The sequence below is a fragment of the Bos taurus genome, chromosome 2, assembly GCF_002263795.3.
Source record: "Bos taurus isolate L1 Dominette 01449 registration number 42190680 breed Hereford chromosome 2, ARS-UCD2.0, whole genome shotgun sequence".
In the NCBI taxonomy this organism is placed as follows: domain Eukaryota; kingdom Metazoa; phylum Chordata; class Mammalia; order Artiodactyla; family Bovidae; genus Bos; species Bos taurus.
The window spans coordinates 91659548-91687165 of NC_037329.1; the positions used below are offsets into that span (position 1 = coordinate 91659548).

At 36.9% G+C, this 27618-nt stretch overlaps 1 protein-coding gene across 6 annotated transcripts in view; it reads right to left on the reverse strand.

The window, feature by feature from the left end:
• The window catches only part of RAPH1 (Ras association (RalGDS/AF-6) and pleckstrin homology domains 1), a 102664-nt gene that overhangs the window by 12210 nt on the left and 62836 nt on the right, over positions 1-27618 (reverse strand). For 4 of the 6 annotated variants that reach the window (XM_059878845.1, XM_059878833.1, XM_024981349.2 and 1 more), the window contains 9 exons: positions 26860-26934; positions 18002-18079; positions 17399-17558; positions 13579-13700; positions 12285-12350; positions 10616-10759; positions 9668-9778; positions 2435-2533; positions 1054-1174 (listed from right to left, as the gene is read on the reverse strand). In XM_059878845.1, the coding sequence (XP_059734828.1) occupies positions 1054-1174; positions 2435-2533; positions 9668-9778; positions 10616-10759; positions 12285-12350; positions 13579-13700; positions 17399-17558; positions 18002-18079; positions 26860-26934 (976 nt within the window). The remainder of the gene's footprint in view (positions 1-1053; positions 1175-2434; positions 2534-9667; positions 9779-10615; positions 10760-12284; positions 12351-13578; positions 13701-17398; positions 17559-18001; positions 18080-26859; positions 26935-27618) is intronic. The other 2 variants (XM_024981344.2, XM_059878839.1) reach the window with 1 other exon arrangement.

The window sequence follows — 27618 nt, forward strand, 5'->3', positions numbered from 1 at the left end:
AGAGCCCTATGTTATCTCATTGCTTGAATTTTTCCAGCTTTGGCTACTGAGAGCTCTCGTAGGTTGAGTCCTGTGTCCCTTTTATAGACTCCCATCCCTGTGTTCTTTTGAGCATTTCAACACACGATGCTCCAGGCTCATCTTATATATTCTCTGCCACAGCCCTAGAACCAGCCACTCACCAGAGCCCTGGCTCCTTTGTTTTGGAAAATGGCATCGAGAAACCAAGGTCGAGGCTTTTGGTATTCTCACTGCTACTGGGCTGTCACTGCTTCTAGCCCTCCAGGTGGACAGACCAAAGAGTGTATGTGTGGACACTAGCCCATGTGTGCACACATTCACAATGCGCTTCTGTTTACTTATTTAGGGATGACATCTAGTCATATAGTTTCTAAATCAAATAAATATTTCTTAATTATTTCATAAAGTAGGCCATTAGAACAAAAAAGTATGCTTTTAGATGATACAGATATCATTTATGGAACTTTTAAAGGGAAAGAAGCCTTTATTTTAAGATGTGATCACAGCATCCTTGTTTAAAGGATGTGGGAATCTGAAAATAAGCACCTTTTTAGTATCACTGATTGCCTCTGAAAACTTTATAAAGTTTGACTTAAACAGCTTCCTTAACTGTTGATACTGAACAAATTCTAGTTGTTTCCACTCCACTGAAATGTCAGGAAACCTGTGGGGATTGGAGGGCAGTTTCATGATGATTCTGAGTACTCTTCTCCAAGCAACTTTCTACCCCAGCTGTGCATCAACACTTGCTTTCAGCAATATGATTTTTAAATAAACTTCGTAACAAAACTCTTGGCTTTACCACTTCATATACTGGTTTTCCATTTCAAAACATTATGGGAACTAGGCCATGATCTTATCTGCTCTAAAAATTAAAAAAATAATAATAGCACATGTGCCTACTGATTAAAATTTAGAAATTATGCATAGCCCTAGTTTTAAAAAAATCACTCTGAGATAACCGGGTCTCTATCAGTCACTATACAGACACCTTCCTGTTGGTAGAAGAGTTCCTGGGGCATTTCATCCTACCTGGGATGCTGGAAGAACTAGATCCTGATTTAATGCTGGAGCTGGATAAGGAAGTCCAATCATAAGCCGATTCTGTCCTCTTCAGAGCTTCCTGATAGTTCATGTAGAGCTGCTTCCCATACTAAACAGAAAGCACTAAATGAGGACATCTGAACTTTACTGGGTATGATATGGGTGTACAGGGTAGGAAAAGGGGACACATTTCTGTTTACTGACTCACAGTTTGTATTAAAATTAATACCCGATAATACTTCAAAAATTCTTTGAATAGCAGTAAATTGGAATCTACTCTTATCTGTCCTCATTTTTAGAAAGGCAGCAAGAAGTTAATACTTGATGCTGTTTAGGTTCATTATCAACATAAATATTTTTTCAGTTATTTTTAAAGCAACTTTGATTTTATGTCTATAATAAATTTTCAGTTACTTAAAAGTGAATAAATATCCTTTCAAGGACTACATATCATCTTTAAGGTGTCCTTAATTTTTTTTAAGACTTTCTTTTTTTTAGAGCACTTTTAGGTTCACAGCAAAATTGAGAGGAGAGTAGATTTCCCATGTACATTCACAGCGTCTCCCATTATTAACATTACCTACTGCTGCTGCTGCTGCTAAGTTGCTTCAGTCGTGTCCGACTCTGTGCGACCCCAGAGACGGCAGCCTACCAGGCTCCCCCGTCCCTGGGATTCTCCAGGCAAGAACACTGGAGTGGGTTGCCAGTTCCTTCTCCAATGCATGAAAGTGAAAAGTGAAAGTGAAGTCGCTCAGTCGTGTCCGACTCTTAGCGACCCCATGGACTGCAGCGCACCAGGCTCCTCCATCCATGGGACTTTGCAGGCAAGAGTACTGGAGTGGGGTGCCATTGCCTTCTCTGAACATTACCTACTAGAGTAGTACATTTGTTATAATCATTTAGCCCACATGGACACCTGAGGCTTCCTTAGGTTCATTCTTGGGTCTGGACAAGTATATAAAGACATGTATCTACCACTGTAGTATCGTACAGAGTATAAATATTTTCATTGCCCGAAAAGTGTTCCACAATCCACCTATATTCATTTCCCCCCCAACCCCAAGGCAGTTGAATTAAAAAAAAAAATTCTTTTGTTCAGGCTAAACTCTGCTATATAACAACCATATAGTGCATTCTCCAAAGCCAAAATAAATCACTTTGGTGCTACATAAGCTTTTACCATGGATGCCAGCTGGTAAAATTTTATCCCCATCACCGAGAAAAAACACACTTAAAACATGAAACTTAGGCCTGAGAGACTGAGACACTGGCAAAATTATGAATATGAAACAAACAATAATTGTCATGACAACCAAAACCATATCATTAAATACCCATCATTCCATTATCAAACCAAAAGAAAACCTACTTTTGCGATGCGGATACCATTGACCCACTGGTGCAGGGTCCTCATGTCATCACAGCAAAGGTATTTGATGTACTGAGATTTCTTCTGGATCTGCGGATGCTGCAAGATTAAAGGCAAAACCCAACTAAGTCCCCTGGAGAAACAAGAGATAAATTCTATCAAAGCTTAAACATATCCTGACAAATTACAGGTCACTGGAATAATGGCCAAATCATTTATACCTCTTAAATATCCATACGGTTGAATAAAATGGTCCTAAGTAAATGGTCCTAAGAAACAAGGAGGCAACTTGTGTTAAATTTTAGGCCAAGATGTTGAAAGTTAAAAAAAAAATCCTTCCCATCATGGAAAACTCCAAAATACCCCTTTCTACCTTTCAAAGGAACAAAGTCTACCAAGGTTAATGAAGTCAGTGAAATTTTTAATCTATAATGGAAGTAAATGAATGAATGAACTGAAATCATGGAATCAGAAAACTCCAGATGAGAGTCTTTGGTAAAGCTTCCTGTGCTTCTCTGGAGGGGAACACCTGGGCGGAGCTGAAGCACAGGACACAGCACCTGAACGGCAGTGAGCTCACACCTGGGCGGAGCTGAAGCACAGGACACAGCACCTGAACGGCAATGAGCTCACACCTGTGGCCGTGCTGCTCCCTGCTGTGGACTGAGCATCACTCTGCAGGCCCCTCTACTGCAGCATGTACTTTTTGGTTGAGGCTTGGATGGGAGGTGACTGACTTGACCTTGGCTACAAAATGCAAGTGCAAGAATAGACTCAAAGTATTTTAACTCCACTAAGCCACAACCTCTAGTTCCCTGGGAAGAAAAACCCTAAATCACACTTGGTTCTGGATTTAATGACTGTTAATTACTACCTCTCTTTTCAGTGGAAAAATTTTATTTCACCTGGAGAAATATTGAAATTTATGTTCAGTTACAAGAGGCTGTATAAATTCTCTAACCAAATGTTTGTTGTGAAAACCCATGAGAGCAATAAAATAAGCAATTTTATAAGTTTTTGATGCAGCAGGAAAATTTGGCCACAAATATAAGTTATGTATATCTGCAGTGTTAAAAATCAATCCCTCTGGTTGATGAGAGAACTGTAAATCCATTTATTCCATTCTATTCATTGCTTTATAGAGCTCATCCCCAATGAGAAAACATTTAATATCAAAGCCAATTTAGTTATTGAAGGCTGCAGTCGGAATTTTAAACAATTAAGCCGTCAACAGTAACGGGTTAGCAAAACAATACTTAACAGTTTTCCCCCTGATAGTACAGGCTCCACAGCCTTCTCTTGGAATCTAGTCCCTTGCCCTTATTGTATGCTCAGTCGCTCAGTTGTGTCTCTTTGCGGTCCCATGCACTGTAGCCCTGCCAGGCTCCTGTGCCCATGGAAAATACTGTGCCCTAGTATTTTCAAGAATACTAGAGTGGGTTGCCATCTCCTATTCCAGGAAATCGAACTTGAGTCATTTGCATCTCCTGCACTGGCAGGTGGATTCTTTACCACTAGTGCTACCTGGGAAGACAAGATCCGTATAAGTCATAATAAACCAACATAGGAATCTTGCAAGAGCAAAGGACAGGTAGAGGTGTATGTATTTTTCTGTAAAAGAAGGATGGGGAATTTTATTTCATTCACTCATTCAAGCAAGATTTAACGGGCAAGAACTACCTGCCAGCTGCTTGAAGTAGGTGTTGGGCTACAGCGTGCATAACATAGAAAGGTCCACAGTTCATGAAGAAGATAAAATGAGCTGACTGAAAGTGTTTTCTTCAGTGTTGCCAACTAGGGCTTAAAGAGCTGTTCTTCATCTCCTGCTTCCCTGAGGCCTCGCCTACAGGGCCAGGTTCAGATATCTGAACCCAGGGCTGCAGGATGGCTGAGCCTTTATCGCCACGCCCTCTCTTTACGGTGATTTACAAACCATGCTCCCCTGATTCCTTCTATTTCCCAGAAGGCAGTTAACACTCGAGGGTGCTCAACTGTAGCAGAGGCTTGCCTGAGTGTATGTTTGTGTTCTCATCATTCTGTACAAGGGAGTGCTTTTTATTAATACAATACAGAAAACCAGAGAGGTGATCCTCTATTCTATTCTCTAACCTGAGAATCCAAATACTGCCCTGAAGAGAACTATGATATGACTGAGTATCTGCAGATAACTTCATTTTAGGGCCTCAAGAATTCTTTTTCAACTGCCCACGAAATACATTCCTTCTACAGCCTTCATTTTGGTCATCCAGGCTCTGCACCCGTGCCTTAGGAGGTAACCTGTTCCTCTAGGATGTTGTTACTGTATTTAAAGTGCCATTTATCGAGCACTTAGTATATACCAGGCATTAGGCTGAGTAGTTCACATATATTAGCTCATCCCACCCTCATGAACACCCCAAGAGTTACATATTATTATTTCCACTATTTGAGAAGAAACTGAGGGACAAAAGGGATAAGACAGCATTCAAAGCTGCTCACAAGCGAAGGAATCAGTTGTTGAAACCATGCCATCTCATGCCAGGGCCTAGACTATTAATGTCACACTACTGCTTTATTATGCTTTATTTATGATAGCTTCCCTGGTAGCTCAGACAGTAAAGTGTCTGCCTGCAATGAGGGAGACCCAGGTTCAATCCCTAGGTTGGGAAGATCCCCCAGAGAAGGAAATGGCAATCCACTTGCCTGGGAAATCCCATGGATCAAGGAACCTGATGGGCTACAGTCCATGGGGTTGCAAAAGAGTCGGACACGACTGAGCGACTTCACTTATTAGGGGTGAAATTGTCTAAATTTGCTGCCTTTCTCCTTTTTACCCTACACTATTATTCCACCACTTTAAAAATTACACAAGAGCTAAGAGTGAGTATGGAGGAGACATTCTTTGCTAAAAACTGGAAGCTCGACATTTAGATTTCTTAAAGACTCCAAACAGAATACAGGCATACCTCGTTTTACTGTACTTTCCCTTGGTACACTTTGTAGTTACTGTTTTTTTAAGAAACAAATTGAAAGTCTGTGACAACCCTGCCTGGAGCAGGTCTACTGGTGTCATTTTTCCAACAGCATTTCCTCACTTCATGCCTTGGTGTCACATTTGGGTAATTCTTGCAAAATTCCAAACTTCTACATTATTACTATATTTGTTATTGTGATCTGCAATCAGTGAGCTTTGCTGTTACTATGACAACGGGCTGAAGGCTCAGATGATGGTTAGCATTTTTAGCAATAAAGTATTTTAAAATTAAGGTACGTACATTGTGTTTTCTTTTTTTACAGACATAATGCTATTGCACACTTTAAATATATTCACTGGGAAACCACAAAATTCATGTAATTTGCTTTATTGCAATATTCACTTTATTACAGTGGTCTGGAACTGAACTCACAGCAACTCTGAGTTAAGACTGTATATAATGAAATTGCTCCACCCCCCACCCCCCCCACCAAAATGAACAGCTATTAGAAAAGAAAGGTTATCATTTGATTTTTTAAATGATGTTGATTTGTCAAGTTTGCATTCTCTGACAAAAGGCAAAAAAATTGATAAGTAAATAAAAACATTTAAGAATAGAATTAAGAAATATTGGATTACTATCATGCTACCAGATTATTTTTCTCTATGTATGCCAGATATTAGAATGAGACAGACAATTCCTAAAATTCTGTAACTAAAAAGCGATGCTCTAAAATCTTGGTCCAAGTGCCAAAAGAAAATATTGACTATACACAATCCATTTATTACTCTGGAAATACACATAGACCTGAAAATCAATTCTCTCAACTAACATGCTAGAAACTAAAAAATAAGACTATAAACTCCACCTTATTACTTCCAGGATTATCATTATAACATCTTTTTATTAATAATAATGTTTGAGAAGTTCATCCTCATATTCTGTCCCTAAATTCTGACCATTTTTTTCCTTCCCACCTAACATATTAAATTACTTGGTCTCACTTCTCAGGGGATGAAAATTTAGTCCTAGCTAAGATGACTCTATTCCAACAATTATTGTGGTATATGTATTTTTATAACTCGGGTTTCCTTTAAGAACTTAAATATACATGCATATACATGTCTCCCAAGTGTGTACGTCTTTCAGATAATATATCAACATATATCCTGTTTATTTCTATACTGTCAAATTTCATGAGTCATCTCTTCCCATCATTATTATTTTCATTATTATCTTTAAAAAACTACCAAATACTGTGTTTTATGACTTCCTACAAGTGTGTACCTACTTCCTGTCTCCTGCACTTCACTGGAAGGATTCAGACTCAGTCATTATAGCCCAGAGCCGATGAAGGGGATCAGGCACTTATAAATATTTACATTTGCATTTGTATCGACCCTGTGTGGCAGTGTTTTTTGGTTTTCAGAACTCATATGTTCAAGAATAAAAATACTTACATAGGCAAAAGCTAGTGCCAAGTTTATAAGGAAAAAAGACATGTCTTAAATCCTAATAGTCGAGTGAAAGTTGCTCAGTCATGTCTGACTCTTTGCGACCCTATGGACTACACAGTCCCTGGAATTCTCCAGGCCAGAATACTTGGAGTGGGTAGCCTTTCCCTTCTCCAGGGGATCTTCCCAATCCAGAGATCGAACCCAGGTCTCCCTGCACTGCAGGCAGATTCTTTACCAGCTGAGCCACAAGAGAAGCCCGATAGTTGAGTGGTCTCAGGCAAGCTGATCCCTTAAAGTGGTTTCCATATGTGGAAAATGGGGACTCTAGATCAGACTTGTGAGATGGATGCATACAGTGTTCCAGGGCAGTACCTTCCACCCTGGTTCTTTAGAAAATGGTGGTCATTATCTTTACTATTATCTATATCCAGTGGTATGTTGTTTTTTTAGTTCAATACATTAAATATTCCTAGACAGAGAGATAATATAAGTATGGAGACTAGTTTAACCTATTTTTCTAGAGGAGTTTCCCTGGTGGCTCAGATGGTAAAGAATCTGTCTGCAATGCAGGAGACCTGGTTTCGATCCCTGGGTTGGGAAGAGCCGCTAAAGAAGGGAAAGGCTACCCACTCCAAGTACTCTGGCCTGGAGAATTCCATGAACTGTGTAGTCCACGGGGTGGCAAACAGTCGGACATGTCTGAGCGACCTTCAGTCAACTAGTGAAAATGGGATTGGTTACCCACTCCAGTATTCTTGCCTGGAGAATCCCATGGGCAGAGGGGCCTGTTGGGCTACAGGCCACGGGGGCTGCAAAGAGTCAGACATGACTGAGCGACACACACACACGCATTCTTTACTAGAAGCAAATATGAAGCATACAAATCATTATTATAAAAACAAACCAATAAACCCTTGGAACAAAAATATTCTTAACCTAAGAATTCTGTGAGCTGCAAAAAGGCTTAAAATACTAGTCAATGGTCCTGCTTACTACTAGTGCCCTAACAGACACAGCTGGCTGCCTTCCCCAAGGCTTTCTTCTCCTCCCTACCTCTTTTCTGACTGAGCCCCAACGTGCCTGGATTCATCTCAGAGAGTGAATTCTGACTAATGTAAACCAAAAATGGTGGCTTTGTTCCTTGCCAGTGATTAATGTAGGAGGGCATGTTTCTCCAGGAGAGGGCTGTTGGAGGAGATCCTGGGAAATACTTCTTTCCTCTTAAAAAAAAAAAAAAAAAAAGACAAATGGAGGGAAAAATAGTCCCTCTTCCTCTGCTGGATTTTGCTGCGTCTATATATGAGGCAGCGGCCATTTGTGACTGAGGTGAGTTGGTCTGAGAATAAGCCGATATGCAGAAGATGGAACAGGGAAAGATGGAAAGAACTTGGGTTCTCACTGACAACTCTGAGCCACTTACTGCCTCCGTGTTATGAGACCCCCAAGTAACTTTTATTTATATTTACCTTGTAAGAAATTAAAGCTGAGAAAAAGTCAAATGTAAGAATATGTAACAAATATACATTCCACTACCCAGAGCAGCAAAGATATCATCACATGTCATGTAACCTCGTAGAAAACTCCATTATACACCTGTGTGAGAATGAGAGTATAAAAGGCAAGTAACATCTTAGCATTATTAGAAGAATAACTTTGATATCATGGGTCCCTTGACAAAAAGTTCTCAGGGACTCCAGGTGACCCTGAACCTCATTTTGAAAACTGCTGGATTAAGCTACTTTATATTAACTTAAAAAAAATTATTTGCTACTGTAACTAAATGAAATAGTTTTCTCCAAAAATGATCACTTAATAAAGGGTTACCATTATAATACACCTAATTTTATCAAAGCAATCAAAACTCTACCCCCAAACGCCAAACAACCACCTTCTCAAACCCAAGTGACAATTCTTAGACAAAAGCAAAGATGATATAAACAAGTAGACCTAAGTAGTTACCAAGGGGATCTCTGATGGAGCCAATGAGAAAAAACTTAATCATCCCCATAACTCTATTGAACTTTTTAATGCTACCTTTTCCTAATGTTGCAACTTATCAATAAAATTCAGTAAAAATGTAAGCTCTCAAAAGTTCGGATATGGTAAGTGTGAGAAACTCAAAAGTTTGGATAAAGGGGAAAAAAAATCACTAAAAACAGGTCACAATACACGCATGGGCTACCAGGGCCACAGTTCAGGAGAAAAGGGAGACAAGAATTATTTCTGGACTGGATGAGAGGCAGTCTACTTTGAACTCTCAGGCACAGTGTCCTCTGATGGTTTCTCTGAGTTAGTATAGGAGAAGAACTAAAAAGCACAAATATCTATGTTCCTTCCTCACTTCACCCCATATGTGGCTCTGATCTAAGTTTTCCTAAAATAAGGCTGCTATTAAATGAAAGTCTCAAATTTATCATCTAATCCATTTTATATGTTATGACTCACAGTTTATAATTCAGTACCCATTTCCCAGTATCATCGCTCTAACCAGGGTCAGCTACGGAACGCACAGCTTCCTTCCTTCCTCCCCATCTCCCTCCCTTCCTTCCTCTCTCTCTTCATTTACTTTATTGGCTTTGCCTCCTGGCTCGTGGGATCTTAATCCCGATTAGGGACTGAACCCGGGCCCAGCAATGAAAGTGCCAAGTCCTAACCACTGGACTGCTAAGGAAGTCCCTTAACCATTCCTTTAAAAAACCTACACACCATAGAATAAAGCAAAAATAGTATACCCAATGGAGACCCAAACTATTCTAAGATGTCCAATAACCTTCTCTACGTCTAACATCAATTAAAATTCCTAAAAAGAGATACATGTTTACCTTGAGCACCAGACAATAGTCTGTAGGAGCTTTGTACTTGTTCCGATAGTCCTGTCCATAGTAGACGTTTACATGATCCAGCTGAAGAAAGCAGACCAGGTCCCGAGAGACCTGAGAAGAAAACCCCCAAAAGACTGAATTAACAATAACACGTAAACAAGCAAATATCACTGGTAACAGCTTTTACCTGAGAATCAAGCTTTACCAAGTAGAAATTATTGCTATTCTGTAGAAGACAAAACAGTGAGATTCTCTATAGAAGTTTCTTCCGTAAAACTACCACACAACAAGAAAGGCAGTCCATTTCACTTACCATCTTGTCCTTACTTGGAAAGGGTGGTATTTTAAAGAGACTTTAAATACAGTATAGTATATTAAATACAATATAGTATTATAATAGAGCTCTCTGGAAAGAACAAGAGATACCAGGCAGTTCGGTGCCTGCCGTGCATGTCTCAAGCACAATTCTCAAGTCAGTGTTTCCTCGCCAGTTAAAAAGGGGAGACAACAGTTACCTCTCGAGATGGTGGTAAAGACCTGACGAGATGATCCTGTAGAGAGCTTCAACAGAGCTGGCCCCGTAAGCACAGAAATGACAGCTACCACCAGGGCCCGCAGCAGAAGTACATTACCTAAGCAAAGCTGAAATGCCTACAAGCCCAGAAAGCTATTTTCCCCCAAACAATAAAAAACAAAAACGACTCTGGCAGAAGGTTTAAAAATAATAAAAGCATGGTTTCAAATTCACCAGGAGAATCGAGATGGGCCCAATGAATGAGCAGAAAGTGAACATTTTCAGGTTTCCTCTTCCTTATAATAGATCAATAAACAAAGCAATGCTCACGAGTGGAAACAAATCACAGCCTGGATCACCGTGTCAGTCTGCTCACTACAGATTAAAATCAATCAGCATAATGAGGAAGCTAAAAGTCAGCAGAAGGGACGCACCTTTGCTTTTCCTTTAGGGACATAGTAGATACCAGATGCTCGCAAGAGGAAATAACGTTTTTTCCAGGACTTCTTGCCATCATCTTTCAACCAAAGGACTCCCTCAATTTCTGGTACAGTTACAGAACTTCCACAAAAACACTCCTAAAATAAGAAGATGATTGGGAAAGACATAATCCTTGGATTCTCAAACCAAAGTTGTGTCTACCCCTGTGAAATGCATGACACTGTGATTAAACTAAAATACCTTTGTATAAAAACCACACTGCTTATTTTACCTCAATTAGAACTTTCCAAACATTACATGGCTTTACTTTGGAACAACTATGGCAATCCCTGTGAACTTTTCCCTAAAACTGTTTTGACGAAACTAAGTTGAAATGTCAGCTGAGCTGCACATAACAGCATCTAAATGCATTTGTAAAAACATAGTTACAGTAAATGTAATGAAAGCATCAGAGCTAACATGAGCATTAGACTTTATTTGTCTCCAAATTAACATTTAGATTAGCCACTAACTGTGTTAGTGCCTCAGTTGTATATGACTCTGGGACCCCCATGGACTGTAGTCTACCAGGCTTCTCTGTCCATGGGATTCTCCAGATAAGAATACTGGAGTGGGTAGCCATTTCCTTCCCCAGGGGATCTTTCCAACCCAGGTATCAAACTCAGGTCTCCTACATTGCAAGCAGATTCTTTACTGTCTGAGCTACAAGAGAAGCCCAAATTTATACTAGCTGCATGCTAAAAAGGAATATATTTTAAAAGAAGGCAACATGCTAAACAAATGATTGCACTTTCACAATTTAAAAACAATCAGTGCATATGATCTAAAACAAAGCAAGCATTTATTGTTTATTTAATACTAAATTGAAAGGAATGTAAACAAACTAAAAATTTTGTATTCTAATGTCTATATTTAGATAAGAATTTAAAAAATCAATCATGTATTTAGTAAAGGGAAAGTAGAAATCCTCACTAAATTTGAACACATGAACATGAATTAATTTCTTCCCCCAAAACACAGAAAAATTAGGAATTATGAAGAGAATTTTTCTTAATTATAACTAGCCTCCCTATGAAAAGCTGAGTGCTGATCTTCATCCCCCTAATAGTCTTGTTGCTAAATATGAATTTTTTCAGATTTTCAAACACATTAACATCTTTGACCTGAGTTCTCTAAAATCGGCAAAGGGCAAAAATTCAATTATATTTGAATTTGTTTCATTAATCTTCAAAATAAGGAATGTATATTTTTTAAAAAATCATCATTATGATTTTTAAAATTAGTTATTTCAGACTAAGGTTTGAATTATTTGGTAAATAACTAACTATATACAAATTCCTCTCTGGGTAAGCAGATAAAAAAGCACAATCACACCCTTCACTGACCCAGCCTTTTCTCTCACTTGTTACCTTCTAAAAGCTCCTAAGTCCTTTCAACCCACTAGTATACTGCTTGGCAAAATAATAGCTTTTATAAGGTTCTTCAGTGTTCTAACACTCACAAAGCTGAACTCTCCCCATCAGGCTATGGAAGAAAATAGGCTTCTCCAGTTACAACTGTAATTATCAATACAGAGCACTGACATTCTGGGCTTCAAAAAAGGTGCTTAATATTTTAATATTATAATGTACAAGGAAAGGGGTTGGGGAGGAAGACTCATACCTCCAACAGCACTTCTTTGTTTCTATCTGCCATCTCAGCTGTTTCCTTTTTCCCCAGAAGGTAATTCTAGAAAAACGAGTAGATGAATGTTAAAGGACACTCTACTATTCTCCTGGCACAGGTACACAGATGATTTCTTCTAGAGACACAGCAACTCTGAGTCTATTTCTGCCTATGCAGAGTGAGGGGGAACATTCCTTTGAAACCTGTTCCTGGCATCTTCACAGAAATGCTTAATACTGGCCTCCTCCTTACTTTATCCATTTATTTTGAATTATTCCATAAACCGCCCTCCCCCAAATCCTGCGGAGGTATTCCATGCCACAGCTAGCAATGTGTTTTCGTATATTTAATGAAAGCTACACTGACAGGACTTTAAAGGTTTATGAATTAGTAAGTACAACAAGTGGGGCAAATTTGCTTAAAATATGCTGAGCTTAACTGATTCAGATGTAGTAAATTTAATCTATGTTCTGGCTTTTAAAGAAGAAATCCCAAATTCCCTGAGGCTACCATGATCTCATTTACTCAACTAAAATCTGAATTCTAATTATTATCCTTAAGAAACTTTCATTCACAATCATCCATAAAAAATTGTTGGTATTCCTAAATGTGTATTCTTCACTAAAAATATCCAGTAAAGATATGTCATGATCACGTAGTCTGAAGGAAACTATTCAATAACTTTAAAGCAGCCACTGTTTTTCCTCACAACTATTTTTTATAGTGGTATTGTTTTCTTTCACTTATTGATATTTATAAAATATTTGGGTATTAGGAAGAATTAACATAAACATTTTGGGACAAGCAAAGATACCAAACAGATCAAGGTAACATATAATAGAACGTGGGACTGTTTATAATCAATGTTACTGGGATTTTCAAAAAAATAATTCAGAAAACAAATCAAAGTGTTAAATGAATAAATGATGAAAGTAGGGAAACTTAAATATATAAGTACTTTTCTTTGATGGATGAGGAACTCACTGAATAAAGAGCAGGGTCCAAAATGGCTCTGAATTAGAACAGAAATCTGCTAACCCCCTGGAGGTAATCCTGCTTTTCCTAGGGCTCACCCCATCTGGCTCTGTGGAACTGGTAGCTTCTTCGAAGCCCAACACCTGGGGCCCAGCAGATTTGCCACCTTGGCACTAGTGAATGCTCCCATGGGGTTTTGCAGCCACAAAGCTCCAACTGGGTGGCTGTCAAGTCTTTTAACTCTATTAACTTAGCACTCAGAAAATTATATAATATGAACATTTAAGATCCTGACCTCTGCAAGCCATAGCCTCACCTGTGGATTTTTGAAAAGTGCGTATTTTTCTATACGCTCCATAAATATAAGCTTGTTTTGGCTATCTCTTGTCCAATTAAGAAGATTTTCAACCAAGTTTTCATGATCTTCAAAGATTCTCTCTGTCCCAAAATAAAACACCAGTATTTTGTTAGTATTTGTCAGAATTGCATAAAAGACAAGAAACCTTGCGAAGTATTTGACAGCAAAATCATAGAATCTAAACTGACACCCTTATAGACTATCTGGTATTTCCTGTATTTTCAAATAAGGAAACGTGCCCTCATGGTGTAAAGTGATTTTAGCAAGGTCACACAGCTGCTACAAGGAAGGATCAGGACTAGAATCTAGACTGTCTGACTTCAAGCTCTTCTTCAGCCTTCAGCCTTTTACCATCCCACCCTTAAACACAATCTGTTAGTCGCATTTCATAAATTCTAGTATTAAGTGCTTCCAACACTATTTGTTCCTTGTCATTCAAAAAATTTCCAAGATGATTTCTCCTTTGATCTATAAATTGTTTAATTTTAAACATGGATATATTTTCTAATTTCCAAATTAGGAATCAAAGAACATGCCCTATATCCTGAACATATGTTCAAAGAACATATTCTAGAGATACTGATTTTTGTTTTGAAATTTCTAGAGAGCTGCTTATGACCTCATACTGGAATCAATTTTCGGAAACATTACACTTCTGCCTGTACAGAATGTGTATTTTCCTGTTATTAGTGCTCTAAATATATCTATATTCATTTTTGTCTGCTTGATTATGTTGATTATTGCAAAGATTCTTAGGTGAAACTTTCTACTATGAAGGCAGACTTGTGCATTTCTCCTGGTAGTTCCACCAACTTTTGCTTTATGTAATTTAATGCCATTATTAGATAAAATTTAGAATGATTTTATCTTCCTGATGAAGACGTATGGTTCTCCTTATCTCTAGTAATGTATTTTGCTTAAAGTCTATTTTGTCTGATATTAACATAGTTAACATTATCTTTCTTTTGGTTAGTGTCTTTCCACATTCCTTTTACTTTCAAGCTTTCTGTGTCTTTAGGAAAAAGGTCTTTTGTAAACAGTGAACAACTGCATTTTGTTTATTCATCCTTTCTAATAATCTCTTGTTTAAATGAATGATTTACATTTGTCATAGCTTATTTTACCATCTTATTTTGGGCTCTTAGTTTTCTTTTATTCATTCAACAAGTACTAAAAAACTACATATTCTATTTGTATCACTGTGCCACATATGATTAAGTCATGGTTATGAACCTTAAACCTACAGTCATGGAAATATTCTAAAAACTAGCAGCCAAAAACTTTCTGGGTATGGTGATGCCACATCTGTGAACTTGAACCTTTTTAATTCTTCAAGAATAGTTATAATAAGTATTATCAGAATATCTGCCTATACCTGTTAATAAACTTCTAACTGATGGTTTGGTTTTGGGGTTTGTGTTTGTGCATTCTAAGAGAAAAAGGTTAATTATTAAATTTTTATTGCTCTGGAAACTGCTATAAAATATTTAAAGATATAACAGACAGTAAAAGCAATGCAAATATATTTTATAAACAAAATGGCAAGTTGAAATTGACTATTGATTGAATATAGCCTAATAAAATAATTATTGTGAGGTTTCTATAATCACATAATATTACAAAAAGAAACCTTTAAAAGGTTTTTAAGAGTCAAAGATGGATTTGTATGGAAATACAAGAAACCTCGAATAGCCAAAGCAATCTTGAGAAAAAAGAATGGAACTGGAGGAATCAACCTGCCTGACTTCAGACTATACTACAAAGCTACAGTCATCAAGACAGTATGATACTGGCACAAAGACAGAAATATAGATCAATGGAACAAAATAGAAAGCCCAGAGATAAATCTACACACCTATGGACACCTTATCTTTGACAAAGGAGGCAAGAATATAAATGGAGAAAAGACAATCTCTTTAACAAGAAGTGCTGGGAAAACTGGTCAACCACATGTAAAAGAATGAAACTAGAACACTTTCTAACACCATACACAAAAATAAACTCAAAATGGATTAAAGATCTAAATGTAAGACCAGAAACTATAAAACTGCTAGAGGAGAACATAGACAAAACACTCTCCGACATAAATCACAGCAGGATCCTCTATGACCCACCTCTCAGAATACTGGAAATAAAAGCAAAAATAAACAAATGGGACCTAATTACACTTAAAAGCTTTTGCACAACGAAGGAAACTATAAGCAAAGTGAAAAGACAGCCTTCAGAATGGGAGAAAATAATAGCAAATGAAACAACTGACAAATAATTAATCTCAAAAATATACAAGCAGCACCCGTAACTCAATTTCAGAAAAATAAACGACCCAATTAAAAAATGGGCCAAAGAACTAAATAGACATTTCTCCAAAGAAGACATACAGATGGCTAACAAACACATGAAAAGATGCTCAACATCACCCATTATCAGAGAAATGCAAATCAAAACCACAGTGAGGTACCATCTCACACCAGTCAGAAAGGCTGCTATCAAAAAGTCTACAAACAATAAATGCTGGAGAGGGTGTGGAGAAAAGGGAACCCTCTTACACTGTTGGTGGGAATGCAAACTAGTACAGCCACTATGGAGAACAGTGAGCAGATTCCTTAAAAAACTGGAAATAGAACTGCCATACGACCCAGCAATCCAACTGCTGGGCAAACACACTGAGGAAACCCGAGCTGAAAGACACATGTACCCCACTGTTCATCACAACACTGTTTACAATAGCCAGGACATGGAAGCAACCTAGATGTCCATCAGCAGACGAATGGATAAGAAAGCTGTGGTACACTGACCCAATGGAATATTACTCAGCTATTAAAAAGAACGCATCTGAATCAGTTCTAATGAGGTGGATGAAACTGGAGCCTATTATACAGAGTAAAGTAAGTCAGAAAGAAAAATACCCATACAGTATATTAACACATATATATGGAATTTAGAAAGATGATAACGATGACCCTATATGAAAGACAGCAAAAGAGACACAGATGTAAAGAACGGACTTTCGGACTCTGTGGGAGAAGGTGAGGGTGGGATGATTGGAAAGAATAGCATTGAAACATGTATATTATCATAAGTGAAATAGATCACCAGTCCAGGTTTGATGCATGAGACAGGGTGCTCAGGGCTGGTGCATTGGGATGATGCTGAGGGATGGGATGGGGAGTGAGGTGGAAGGGGGGGTTCATGATGGGGAACACATGTACATCCATGGCTGATTCATGGCAACAGCAAAAACCACTATAATATTGTAATTAGCCTCTAATTAAAATAAATTAATTTTTTTTAAAGTCAAAGATGGTATTAAAAAAATTAGGAATTTTCAAAGTTAGAAAACACCGTAAGAAACTACAAAACATAGGAAATTAAGACTTAGTACATCTAGCTAAAATTAAGATGTGCTTTATGTTTCCCCTGAAAGTCAAATGTTGTTATCAAGGCTTCAGTACAAATGTGAATAAATGTAATGGGTTTTAGTAATGTGTCTAATATATGCAGTTCTTAATAATATCTGAAGGGAAAAAATATTTTGTTACCTTAAAAAAAGAACAACTTTGTTTTGGCCATAAGAAAACCTAAAATGAACTGGACATGATACTGTACTCAAAGAAATCTCAAAATATATGGGGGAAGAATGAGGGAAAGACAATGTAAAAAAGCCAGGGTTATACTATAGGAAAAAATATTAAAATGTCTCTAGCTGCTTTTATCAACATGAAAACAGTTGAAATTACACAGAAATTTAAAAAATAATTATAGCAATGATATTACTAACCCATCTGTAACTCAGAAATGGTTTCCACCAGAGACCAGTCTAAACTATAACCGCAGTGGGATTTGTCCATCAGGTTATCCAGCACTTGTCTCACTGTCTGCCTCTCATCCACCATCATTGTTTTAGAACTATCGTCAGACATGTGGACTCTAATCACCAGCTGTTAAGAGGAAAAAGGAAAATTAAATACAAACTGAAAAACAGGCATTCTAAAAACTTCTTCCAATATTGAATAATATTCTGAACAATGTCCTTAGCTAAATATAAGTTAAAACACAAATAATGACTCTATTATGTAAGAAGAAGATTCTAAAATTAAGTATTCAATAACTAAACAAATTTAATGCTTTTTTAAAAATTAAAGTAACATATAAGATTATAATAAAGCTATTTTGTTTTCCTCTTTTAGAATTTAGAACCAGAAAAGTTATTTCTTTTATAATGTATTTTATTCACCAAAAAATACATGTGGAAATATATTTAGAAAGAAATGCCCTGCTATAGCTTGCTGCATCTTACAGTTACATTATATAAACAAGGCAATTCTTAATAAACCCATAAGATGGACAAAAATCCCAAACCAAGAAAAAGCCCAAATATCACCTTTTTCACTTGTGCCTCTTTAATTTTCTCTAGGGCAACTCTGATCTTCTCAGCTTTCAATTTTGCTGCCTGTTCTTCCTGTGGACACAAAGCACTTCAGATAAACTAATGTTAAAATAATGAGAATTTTTTGAGAAGTCTTTTTATCCTTAAGAACGCTGTTAACACTGAATTTCCGTAAGAATATAACTTCACACACTTAATATGGAGCACATTTTAGAAATAACCAGGTTCACAAAGTGAGAGCAGACATATTATTAAAAAAAATTTTTAAGATGCACACTTGAAGATTTCTTATATTAAGACTACATTTTCATATTCTAGGGCTGTGGTAAATTAGTTTAATTTAATCCAACAGTTTTATTCTTGACTGTCATTCTGAAACAGACAAATTTCAGGTTTCAAGATAGGGAAAACGAGGCTATCTATGGGCTTGCCAGTGCCTCTGAATTTATACTCCCCTAGAAAGTATGGGCAATCTTTTGCATATCAACATTTTGTCCTGTTGTAATGAAAACATATCATCATCATAAAAACAGAAAAAAAAACAAACCCAGCATCAATTCATCTCTCTGCAACCATATAAACAATCATAATAAAAATATAGGTATGTTCTCATTAATACATAAATATGAACAGAGGAGGCTGCATTTAATTCTAAGTTTTACTCTGCTTTGGAACAATCACACAATATAATCAATGTCTCATGTCACTAAATTCAATTTTGTTTTTAATTCACACTAAAATATGTAATTTTCCAAATATTTAACTTATAGTAATTTCTGCTTCACAAATTTAAATGAATAGCAATAAAATAAAACTATACTTAAATAAAATAAAACATTTCCTATTCTCTCCTAGAACAACATATAGTACTGTAACACCTTGTACTTACTTGTACTTTCCAGCAAGAGGCCATAGTACATTGCAGCATTAATCTCCAGTTGAAAGAAACTCATGAAAGTAAACCTTTGCTTATAATAAAGAATTACTTTTTAATTCTATGCTCTTGGTTGCTCTAGAAAATATCTAAAATATCTAAGAAAATATAAAATACCATATTATATATTCCTTTACTTAACATGACTTTAAAAAAGAAGAGAGAAACCTATTTACATCAACTAGACTTTATCTGCTCTAGATTGTGATTAATAATCACAACCCATGTGTTATTTCATTAAAAAACTGAAGTTTCCAGGGCAAAAAAACAAGTTAAACTCAATTCATTTAATAGATTATTCCCTGTTCTCTTAAATTCTGTTAGCTTTCTTATTTTTTGATCTGCTTCTCTTCTCATTTCATACTCTAGGCTGTCTCCCTCATTTCAAGCTTAGTATTTACTACTCTGCAGAACAGAGAAAACAGGGAAAACAGTGGGCTTGTTTGCCAGAAATCTGATCCATTTCAATGAAAGCAGTCAGTTAATTAACATAATAACCAAGGTCAGTAAATACTATCTGCAAACCCAATTAGACAGAGAACAAAGAAGTGCATTTTAACGACAGAGAGGAGTAAGACTGGATTCTTAGATTCTTAGGTATATATACTCCTTTGATTAAAGATTAAATCATCCTATCTCCCCCTTTATGCAAATAAACTACAGAATTATAAAACATGTTGACTGTATATTTTAAGATATATATTTCTTCTTTTTAAAGAAGGTTATAAAATGAGAAAACTAGACTATTGTCTTTAAAATTCTCAGCGTCTAGAATTCTGTGTCTTGGAGAAACAAAATCATTATTAAATTACCAAATTTTGTGTGTGTTTCTGATGAGTAGAGCACTACTCTTATAAAGGAATTTTAAGTACGAGTATTTCCCAGTGGTTTTTATGAAATCAGTTATTTGACCATATATATTTTGGAAAAGAGTACAGCAGAAGTTTTATGAGTGTTTTCTCAAGGGTATAATGATTGTATGTTTCTTCATGGTTCATTTGCCACATCCTTATATTGGTATGAATAGCTGCTACAAAGAAATTTTCCAAGGCATAATTTCAACTTTCACTTCATTTTTCTGAAAAGCAAATTTAAATCTCAAAGTCTGATGAAGAAGAACTGATAGAATCAATGCTTTGTGTACCTGGAATATAAACATGAACTTCTACAAGGCCAAGTTCTTTTATAACTAGCCTGCAAAATTAAAAAAAAAAAAAAAAAAAGATGTCTTCAAAGTCAAAAAATATTTTTAAGAAAAAGAACATCAAGAGAATGACAAGCCACAGACTAGGAGAAAATATTAGTAAAATATTTATCAGACATATCTGATAATAGGACTATCATCCAAAACATAAAAGAACTCTTAAAACTCAGTAAGATAATGAACAACTCAATTTAAAAACTGGGCAAAAAACCTGAACAGAAGGTTTTCACCAAAACAAGATTTGACGAAATCTTTTTTAACCAAAGATTACACAGATGGCAAATAGCCTGTGAAAAGCTGCTCATACATATCATTAGAGAACTGCAAATTAAAACAACGATATACCACTACGCATGTATCATCTTAGACTGCCAAAACACTGGAAACACCAAACGCTGGTCAGGGTGTGGAACAACAGGAACTTTCATCTTTCCCTGAGGAATGCAAAATCGTACAGCTACTTTAGAAGATACTATGGTAGTTTCTTACGAAACTAAACACGCTCTTACAACACCATCCAGTAATCAAGTTCCTTAGTATCTACCAAGTGAGCTGAAAGTGTACATTCACCCAAAAACCAACACATTGATGCTTATAGCAGCTTTCCTTATAATGCCAAAACTTGGTAGCAACCAAGATATCCTTCAGTTGGCAAATGGATAAACTATGCAACATCCAGACCATGGAATATTATTATTCAATGCTTAAAAAAAAAAGAAAAAGAATGCAGGAGACCTGAGTTCAATCCCTGGGTAGGGAAGAACCCCTGAAGAAGGGAATGGCAACCCATTCCAGTATTCTTGCCTGGAGAATTCCACGGCCTGAGAAGCCTGGCTGGCTACAGTCCACAGGGTCACAAAGAGTCAGACACTACTGAGCAACTAACTCACAAAAGCAAAAAAAAAAAAAAAAAGAGCTATCAAGCCATAAAACACATGGAGGAAACTTTAATGTGTATTACTAACTGAGAGAAGCCTATCTGAAAAAGCTACATACTATGTGATTCCAACTATACAACATCCTGAAAAAGTAAAACTATGGAGACAGTAAAAAGAATAATCGTTGTCAGAGGTTGGGGGCGGGAGGTGCGGGGGACGTGAATAAGTGGCACAGAGTATTTCTGTGGGAGTGAAACTACTCTGTATGATACTATAATGATAGCTACATGTCATTATACATTTGTCCAAACCCACAGAATACACACCAAGAGTGAACCCTAATGTAAACCATGGACTCTGGGTGATAATAATGTTACCTATACTTGCTCATCAATTGCAGCAAATGTACCACTCTGGTGGGGGATGTTGATAATGGGGATGCTATGCACGTGTGAGGGCAAGTGGTATATGGGAAATCGCTATATCTTCTTAATTTTATTGTGAACCTGAAAATGCTCCTAAAAATAGTCTTTTCAAAAAGGGAATATAAAAATTTTAATATAACATTCTGATACTGGTTATAAATACCAAAGCAGTATTTTCATACTTCCATTTTTAGTATACTATTATTTACCAAATACAATAGAATACAATTAATGCTATCTTTTGAAGCACTGACATAAAAAGTCATTCAATTATAAGATTAGTTTCAACTCCCAGATCAGTTTCAGCTCCAAAGGCTAAAAAGTTGACACCCAGGAAGAAAAGATTACAGAAACAAGAGAAACAACCAATTTAGATTCCCTAGCCATCAATAAGAAACCATTTTTATGTAGAACAGCCAGGTGGGGCTATTTTAACATCCAAATTTAGCTATTCTTCCATTTGCTCAAAATACTACTCTTAATTAACTATATAAGTTGGTCTGTGTTATAGCTGCCTCAAATTCGAATTTAAGTGCTGTGAATCTGCCTGCCTATGCAGGAGATGCGGGAGCCATGGGTTCAGTCACTGGGCTCAGGAAGATACCCTGGAGTAGGAAGTGACAACCCACTCCAGTACTCTTGCCTGGGAAATCACATGGACAGAGGAGCCTGACGGGCTACAGTCCATGGGGTCACAGAATCGGACGCAGCTGAGCACACAGGGACAAAGTGAGCATGCACACACATGCTTACTTTCAGTGTGGGCACATTTTAGTTTACTCTTCTCCAGTCCATTAGCAAGGATAATTAATCTCTGCAAGAAGCCTCTAACTTTTAGAATTTGAATGTCACTGGAGCAAAATGAAATACAAATATTTGATCAAATTGCAAGATTCATAGTACTTTACACTTCCCATGGACAATAAGCTCTTCCTCAGAAAGTTTGGTTTTTATCTACTATATTTAATCTAGAATCATAACTTTTAACTGTAACAACCAAGAAAAGGAAGAAACTGTTTTAAGATCAGAGTGCCGTGTGATACAGCAAAGATCAATAAATCTTTGCTAATGTGTTATTTATAGATTATATACTTAGAAGACATCTAACGGTTTCTTTAGGCAATACAAAGCTGTATTCAATGTCTGCAGGCCAAGATTAATACAAAGAACAAAGCTTTGTTCGTCTCATATTCTCTTCTGTTTGTTAAAGTTGGCAAAATCAGATCTTAAGTTTTCTGCCCCTTATCTTTGGACTATCCCTTTGTTCACACTGTCTCACAACCATCCTAAACGTAAGTAAAAGATACCTCACACATATAACAACTTAACTTTTTCTCTTACCCTTTCTCTTAAAAGGGCAAGAGACAACCTATTTTCCGCCTGAAAAACTCCTGTGTGGCTATCAATAACCATCAAATGCCAAGCCTTCTCAAATTTACATAAAGGACAAAAACTCAGTGAAGATCTTATGATTAAGTGAAAGCTAATGCTGTGGTTACAAAATGTTACAGCATTTTCTTAGAGTAAAAATTAGAATACTTACAGAAAGTTAAAGTTGCAAAGAACTGGCTATGAATTCCTTCAACTATGAAATGATTAAGGCTTTTTGGGTTCAGAACAAACAGGATTGAAATTAAGGGGCTGAAAATAAGTTAGGTGGTTTTTTTTTTAGATCAAGTTTATTTAACAGATTACAACAGTAATAAAGTTATGTAACTTAAAATGATTCAAAGAAAACTTGGAGTGATGAACAATTTACTGCTCATGAAATGTTCTATCAAACTGCTTAGAACCAAAATAATCATAACCACTAGTTTACTTCCCCCTGAAGAAATCATGAAATACATTCTCAACTAAGAAGAGAACTAATATTAATCAAACACCCACTTGCCATGTACTATAAGGCATGTGCCTCATTTAATTATCAATAATGCAGGACTAACATAATTATTATGTCCATTGTACTGATTCAGGTCCAGAAAGAATTATCTTTCAAAGATCATACAGGCTGTTATGAAGTGAACAACTACCTGTTCTTCCCATTATGTCACATCCCTTCTGTCTGGAAAGATTTTAGCATAAACTTTGGGGGGATAATAGTAAATAAAAACTGCTTATCAAAGATAAAACACTTTCAGTAATATACAAGCAGTTTTACAACTTCTCTGAAGAAATGGTGGTTAACAAGTACAGCAGTCCTTGAAACCTTGATGGTCACTAGAGGACCATTCTTTTATATGACAGATGTTTGTCCAAACTATGTAGGTCTGGGCTTGAATGCAGAGAATACAGAGTTCCTAATTTCATGGAGTTTACATTTAACATGAGACAGAGAGAGAGAGATGAGAAGTCAGTCAGTGGTAAGTTCTATGAAAAATAAATAAATAAAGCAGGCTAAGGGAATAAAGAGGGACAAAGATGTGTTAGTGTATCAGGTCAGGAAAAGTCTTCTGGATGGTACCCAGAGACTTATGGGCATCAGGTCAGCAACGGGTCCTTTGCCTACTGCTCCCATTTATAAAACATTCTGTGCTGGGAGTAATGCCGCTCCTAGAAGAAACAGGTTGCATTGCTTTTACAGAGGCTCCCCGCTCAGAATTGTATGTTGTTTAGACACTCAGTCATGTCTGACACTTTTGAAGCCCCACGGACTTTAGCCGGCCAGGCTCGTCTGTCCTTGGGATTTCCCAGGTAAGGATACTGGAGTGTGTCTCCTTCAGGGGATCTCTCCAAAGCAGGGATAGAACCCATGTCTCCTGTATTACAGGCAGATTCTTTACCACTGAGCCACCAGGGAAGCCCCTCAGAACTGTATACGGGGTAGTTATTTCATTAGCAGTAGTATAATGACAATTGGATTGATGATGGAAACAAGCAATAAGCATTCCTTTTGCATTCTAGGCCCTAAGCAGTGTTCCTGTGTTCATTTTTCTGTGTTCAACTATCAAGTGTTATAAAGTTCTAGTTTGGAAAAGTGCAGATCAGAGGTGAGTCAGTAACTGGGACACCATGCTTTTTGGGGAATCAGACACAATACTTATTTTGAAATAAGTATAAGCTCAACTTAGCTTCAAAACAGCCATGTGCTATGGTACAGAGAGCACTGACAAAGAGAGGCCCCTGTGGCTCTGGTTATCTAGGAACTTCTGACACCTCACCCTTGACTCCATTCCCCACTCCACCCTAAATGTTCATGTTCTGCGCTGAGTTATTTTCAAATGACAAATGCGTAACTGTATATAAGTAGGGCAGGATATAGAGGCAGCTAGAGTCAGATGTTGGCTACATACAGCAGTGATACCACCACTCCAATACTCAGATTGGAGCACAAGGGCTCTACTGTAGATGCAGTGGGTGGCAACAGCTCTCAGGCAGGAGATGAGAAGTGACTGCATTTATCCCAAACTTGCAAACAACTATTTTCCACTTGTTGAATGGATGAAGTTACTCTCTTCAATAGTTTCTCACAGCATTTAGGGGAAAAAAACACACACACTCCCCAGCATGCCTTGAATTAATGATTCCTGTCTACCTCTCCAAACACAACTCAAGATATTTCATTCAACTACTGTGGCTCCAGCAACACAGTCTTTCTTCAGCTCCTCAAACATGACAGGCTCGTTTCTCATGCACCTCTCCACTTGGAACATTTCCCTTCACCCTCAAGCTGGCTGCTTTTCATCCTTCATACTTTAAATTAAATGTCACCCCCTTAGAAGGGCCTTTGCTGACCTTACCATCTAAAGGAAATGTAGCTCTAATCCTCCCCCTTGTATTCCCTATTACTCACTTGTTTCCTTCATAGTACTTAACATGATTAGAATTTGTTTACATGCTGCGTGTAAACGTTCTTTTTATCTACATTCCTAAAGACTGAGGGCAGGGAAAATGTCCACTTTATACAGTATTATATTGCAGCACCTAACACAGTACAAGACTCAACAAATATATGTTGAAAAACAGACAATGGAAACGGCAAAATGTTATACTTCACCTGAGAGCAGTGTACAAAATGTACTGGAGGTGTGACAGGCAAAAACAGAAAAAATATGAGGCTGTTTTAGGGTAGTGGCAATGGGAATAAAATGGATGGATGAATTCAGTCAATCCTGACGATTCTGACAGGCTTATTAGAGCTTTGAGACAGTAAGTGAGGAGAGAAGCATGAGATGGCTTGAACCTGCGCAACTAGGAGAGTGGAAACATCCTGAACAGAAATAGAGCTGCCAAAAAACAACAGATGGAAACTATGAGGCCTCAGGGATAGTGTGGGTAAGGGAGCTGAAGACTCAAAGAATCGGAGGTGCTGGGCATCCTCCAGGAAATGTGTGACCGCAACCTCTCAGGGAGAGAAGTCTGATCTAGAGAGATCCTAAATGAGGCTCTGAGAGTGAATTCCAGAGGGACAGTGAACTTTATGGTTATAAAGTACATGGCTATCATGTGCTTAGATTTCTAAACTTACCTCATCTTTAAGCTGCTTCTATCCTATTCCTAGATCTCCTTCCAGGAGAGAAACTCAAGAAAAAGAAAGTTCTTATCGCTGATTCTTGGGTCTTCTCTTTATGTGGACACTCAGGGAGATTTTAATTTTAGCTTTACCATTTTCTTTCGCAAGTTTATAAAGTTAAATAATTTTTTTAAAGAAAATTTCAGATACAATAATAAAAATTTAGTGAAATTAGCCATAATTTGTATATTCTTCAGAAACTATCTATAACTAAGTCAGACATGCTTGAATTTAACATTTAAGTAACAAAATAAAAACATGATTTGTAAAGAGGCAGAAAGCTATTCAACTCCCTCTATCCTGTGCTTCCTTGAGTTAATGATGATAATGGTTAAATGATTTTAAATTGTAAAATACCAGCCCAATGAAAATCCAGCTAGACTAATTCAAACCATTCTGAGGACAAAGAACTGAGAAATTTAAATTGTAGCCTGCTCTTCTAATTTTATTAAACTAATGTAAAGATTATGTTTATATAAATAAATAATTAAATGAGGCACTGATAATATAAACAATTAGAAAACAAAGTTTGCTAAAGAAACTCACAGCATGCATGACCATTAGTAGTAAAAGCTAAAATCAAGCAATGATTTTTAGACTTTAAAATGAAACACAATGTTAAACTAGAAAAGTGCAACATACTTAGGAAGATTGTCAGGTATTTATAAAAGTTAAAAACTAGAAAAACTATTGCAAATATTTTCTACTCTCAATATTTTCTGATAGTCATTAAGGTCAATAAATAATTACCTTCAATAAGAGGAAAAAATACCTCTATTGAGAACAAGGATGCAGAAACAAGAAAGCACAACCTCAGTAATCTGAGAGCACAATCAAAAACAGAAATTACATTCTACCTACAAGGCAATAAATATTTACATGCAGGTGGAAGAAGTATCACCTTGGTCAGCAAATGAGAAGGTTTTCCTGCAATGTTTCTCAGAAGAAGGGAGGTTTCCCTGTCCAGATAGGAGTGCTTGTGCAGGAAAAGAGAGAAAAACAAAACAAAAAAAGGCAATAGAAGTCAGTGGAGGTTTCATGAGTTTAAAATATAAAGTAGACAAAGCAAGAACGATTCTCTACCATTAATTTCATATTTCACCTAAACTCAGTGAAATGTACCTAAATTTAAAAACAGAAAAAAAAAAAAGAAGAGAAGGGAAGGGAGAGACCCGCCTGTGCCAAGAGTCATGCTCTAGCCCTGATGGTCCCTCACTCTGGGAAAAGGGATCACACCCTGCAAAGATCATGGAGCAGCAGCTTGTCTCCCAGGGCTGTGCTTGCGAGTGCTGTTCATGCAGCACAAGTAAGTAGGTGTCAAAACCCAATGACAACCATATTTCTTCCTCTTGTTAAAGCCTATACAAGACCTATATAGCTTTAAATGAGAGAGGAGGGGGAAAAAAACACACCTCAGTTTTAAAACTTCTGCAATTATTTCTGATCAATGATAGCTACACATTGCTACCATAGCTACAAGAGGAAAAATGTTTATAAATATTTTGCCTAATGGTATCATGTTTTCAGTAAAATTTTATGAATTCACTTATTACATACTAATACTGCACTGCCCAAGTAAAGGACTTGTAAACGAATGACATAAACAAAATATTATGAAGTGTTGCACCTTAAATTGGTTAAATTTATATATTTTCATAAA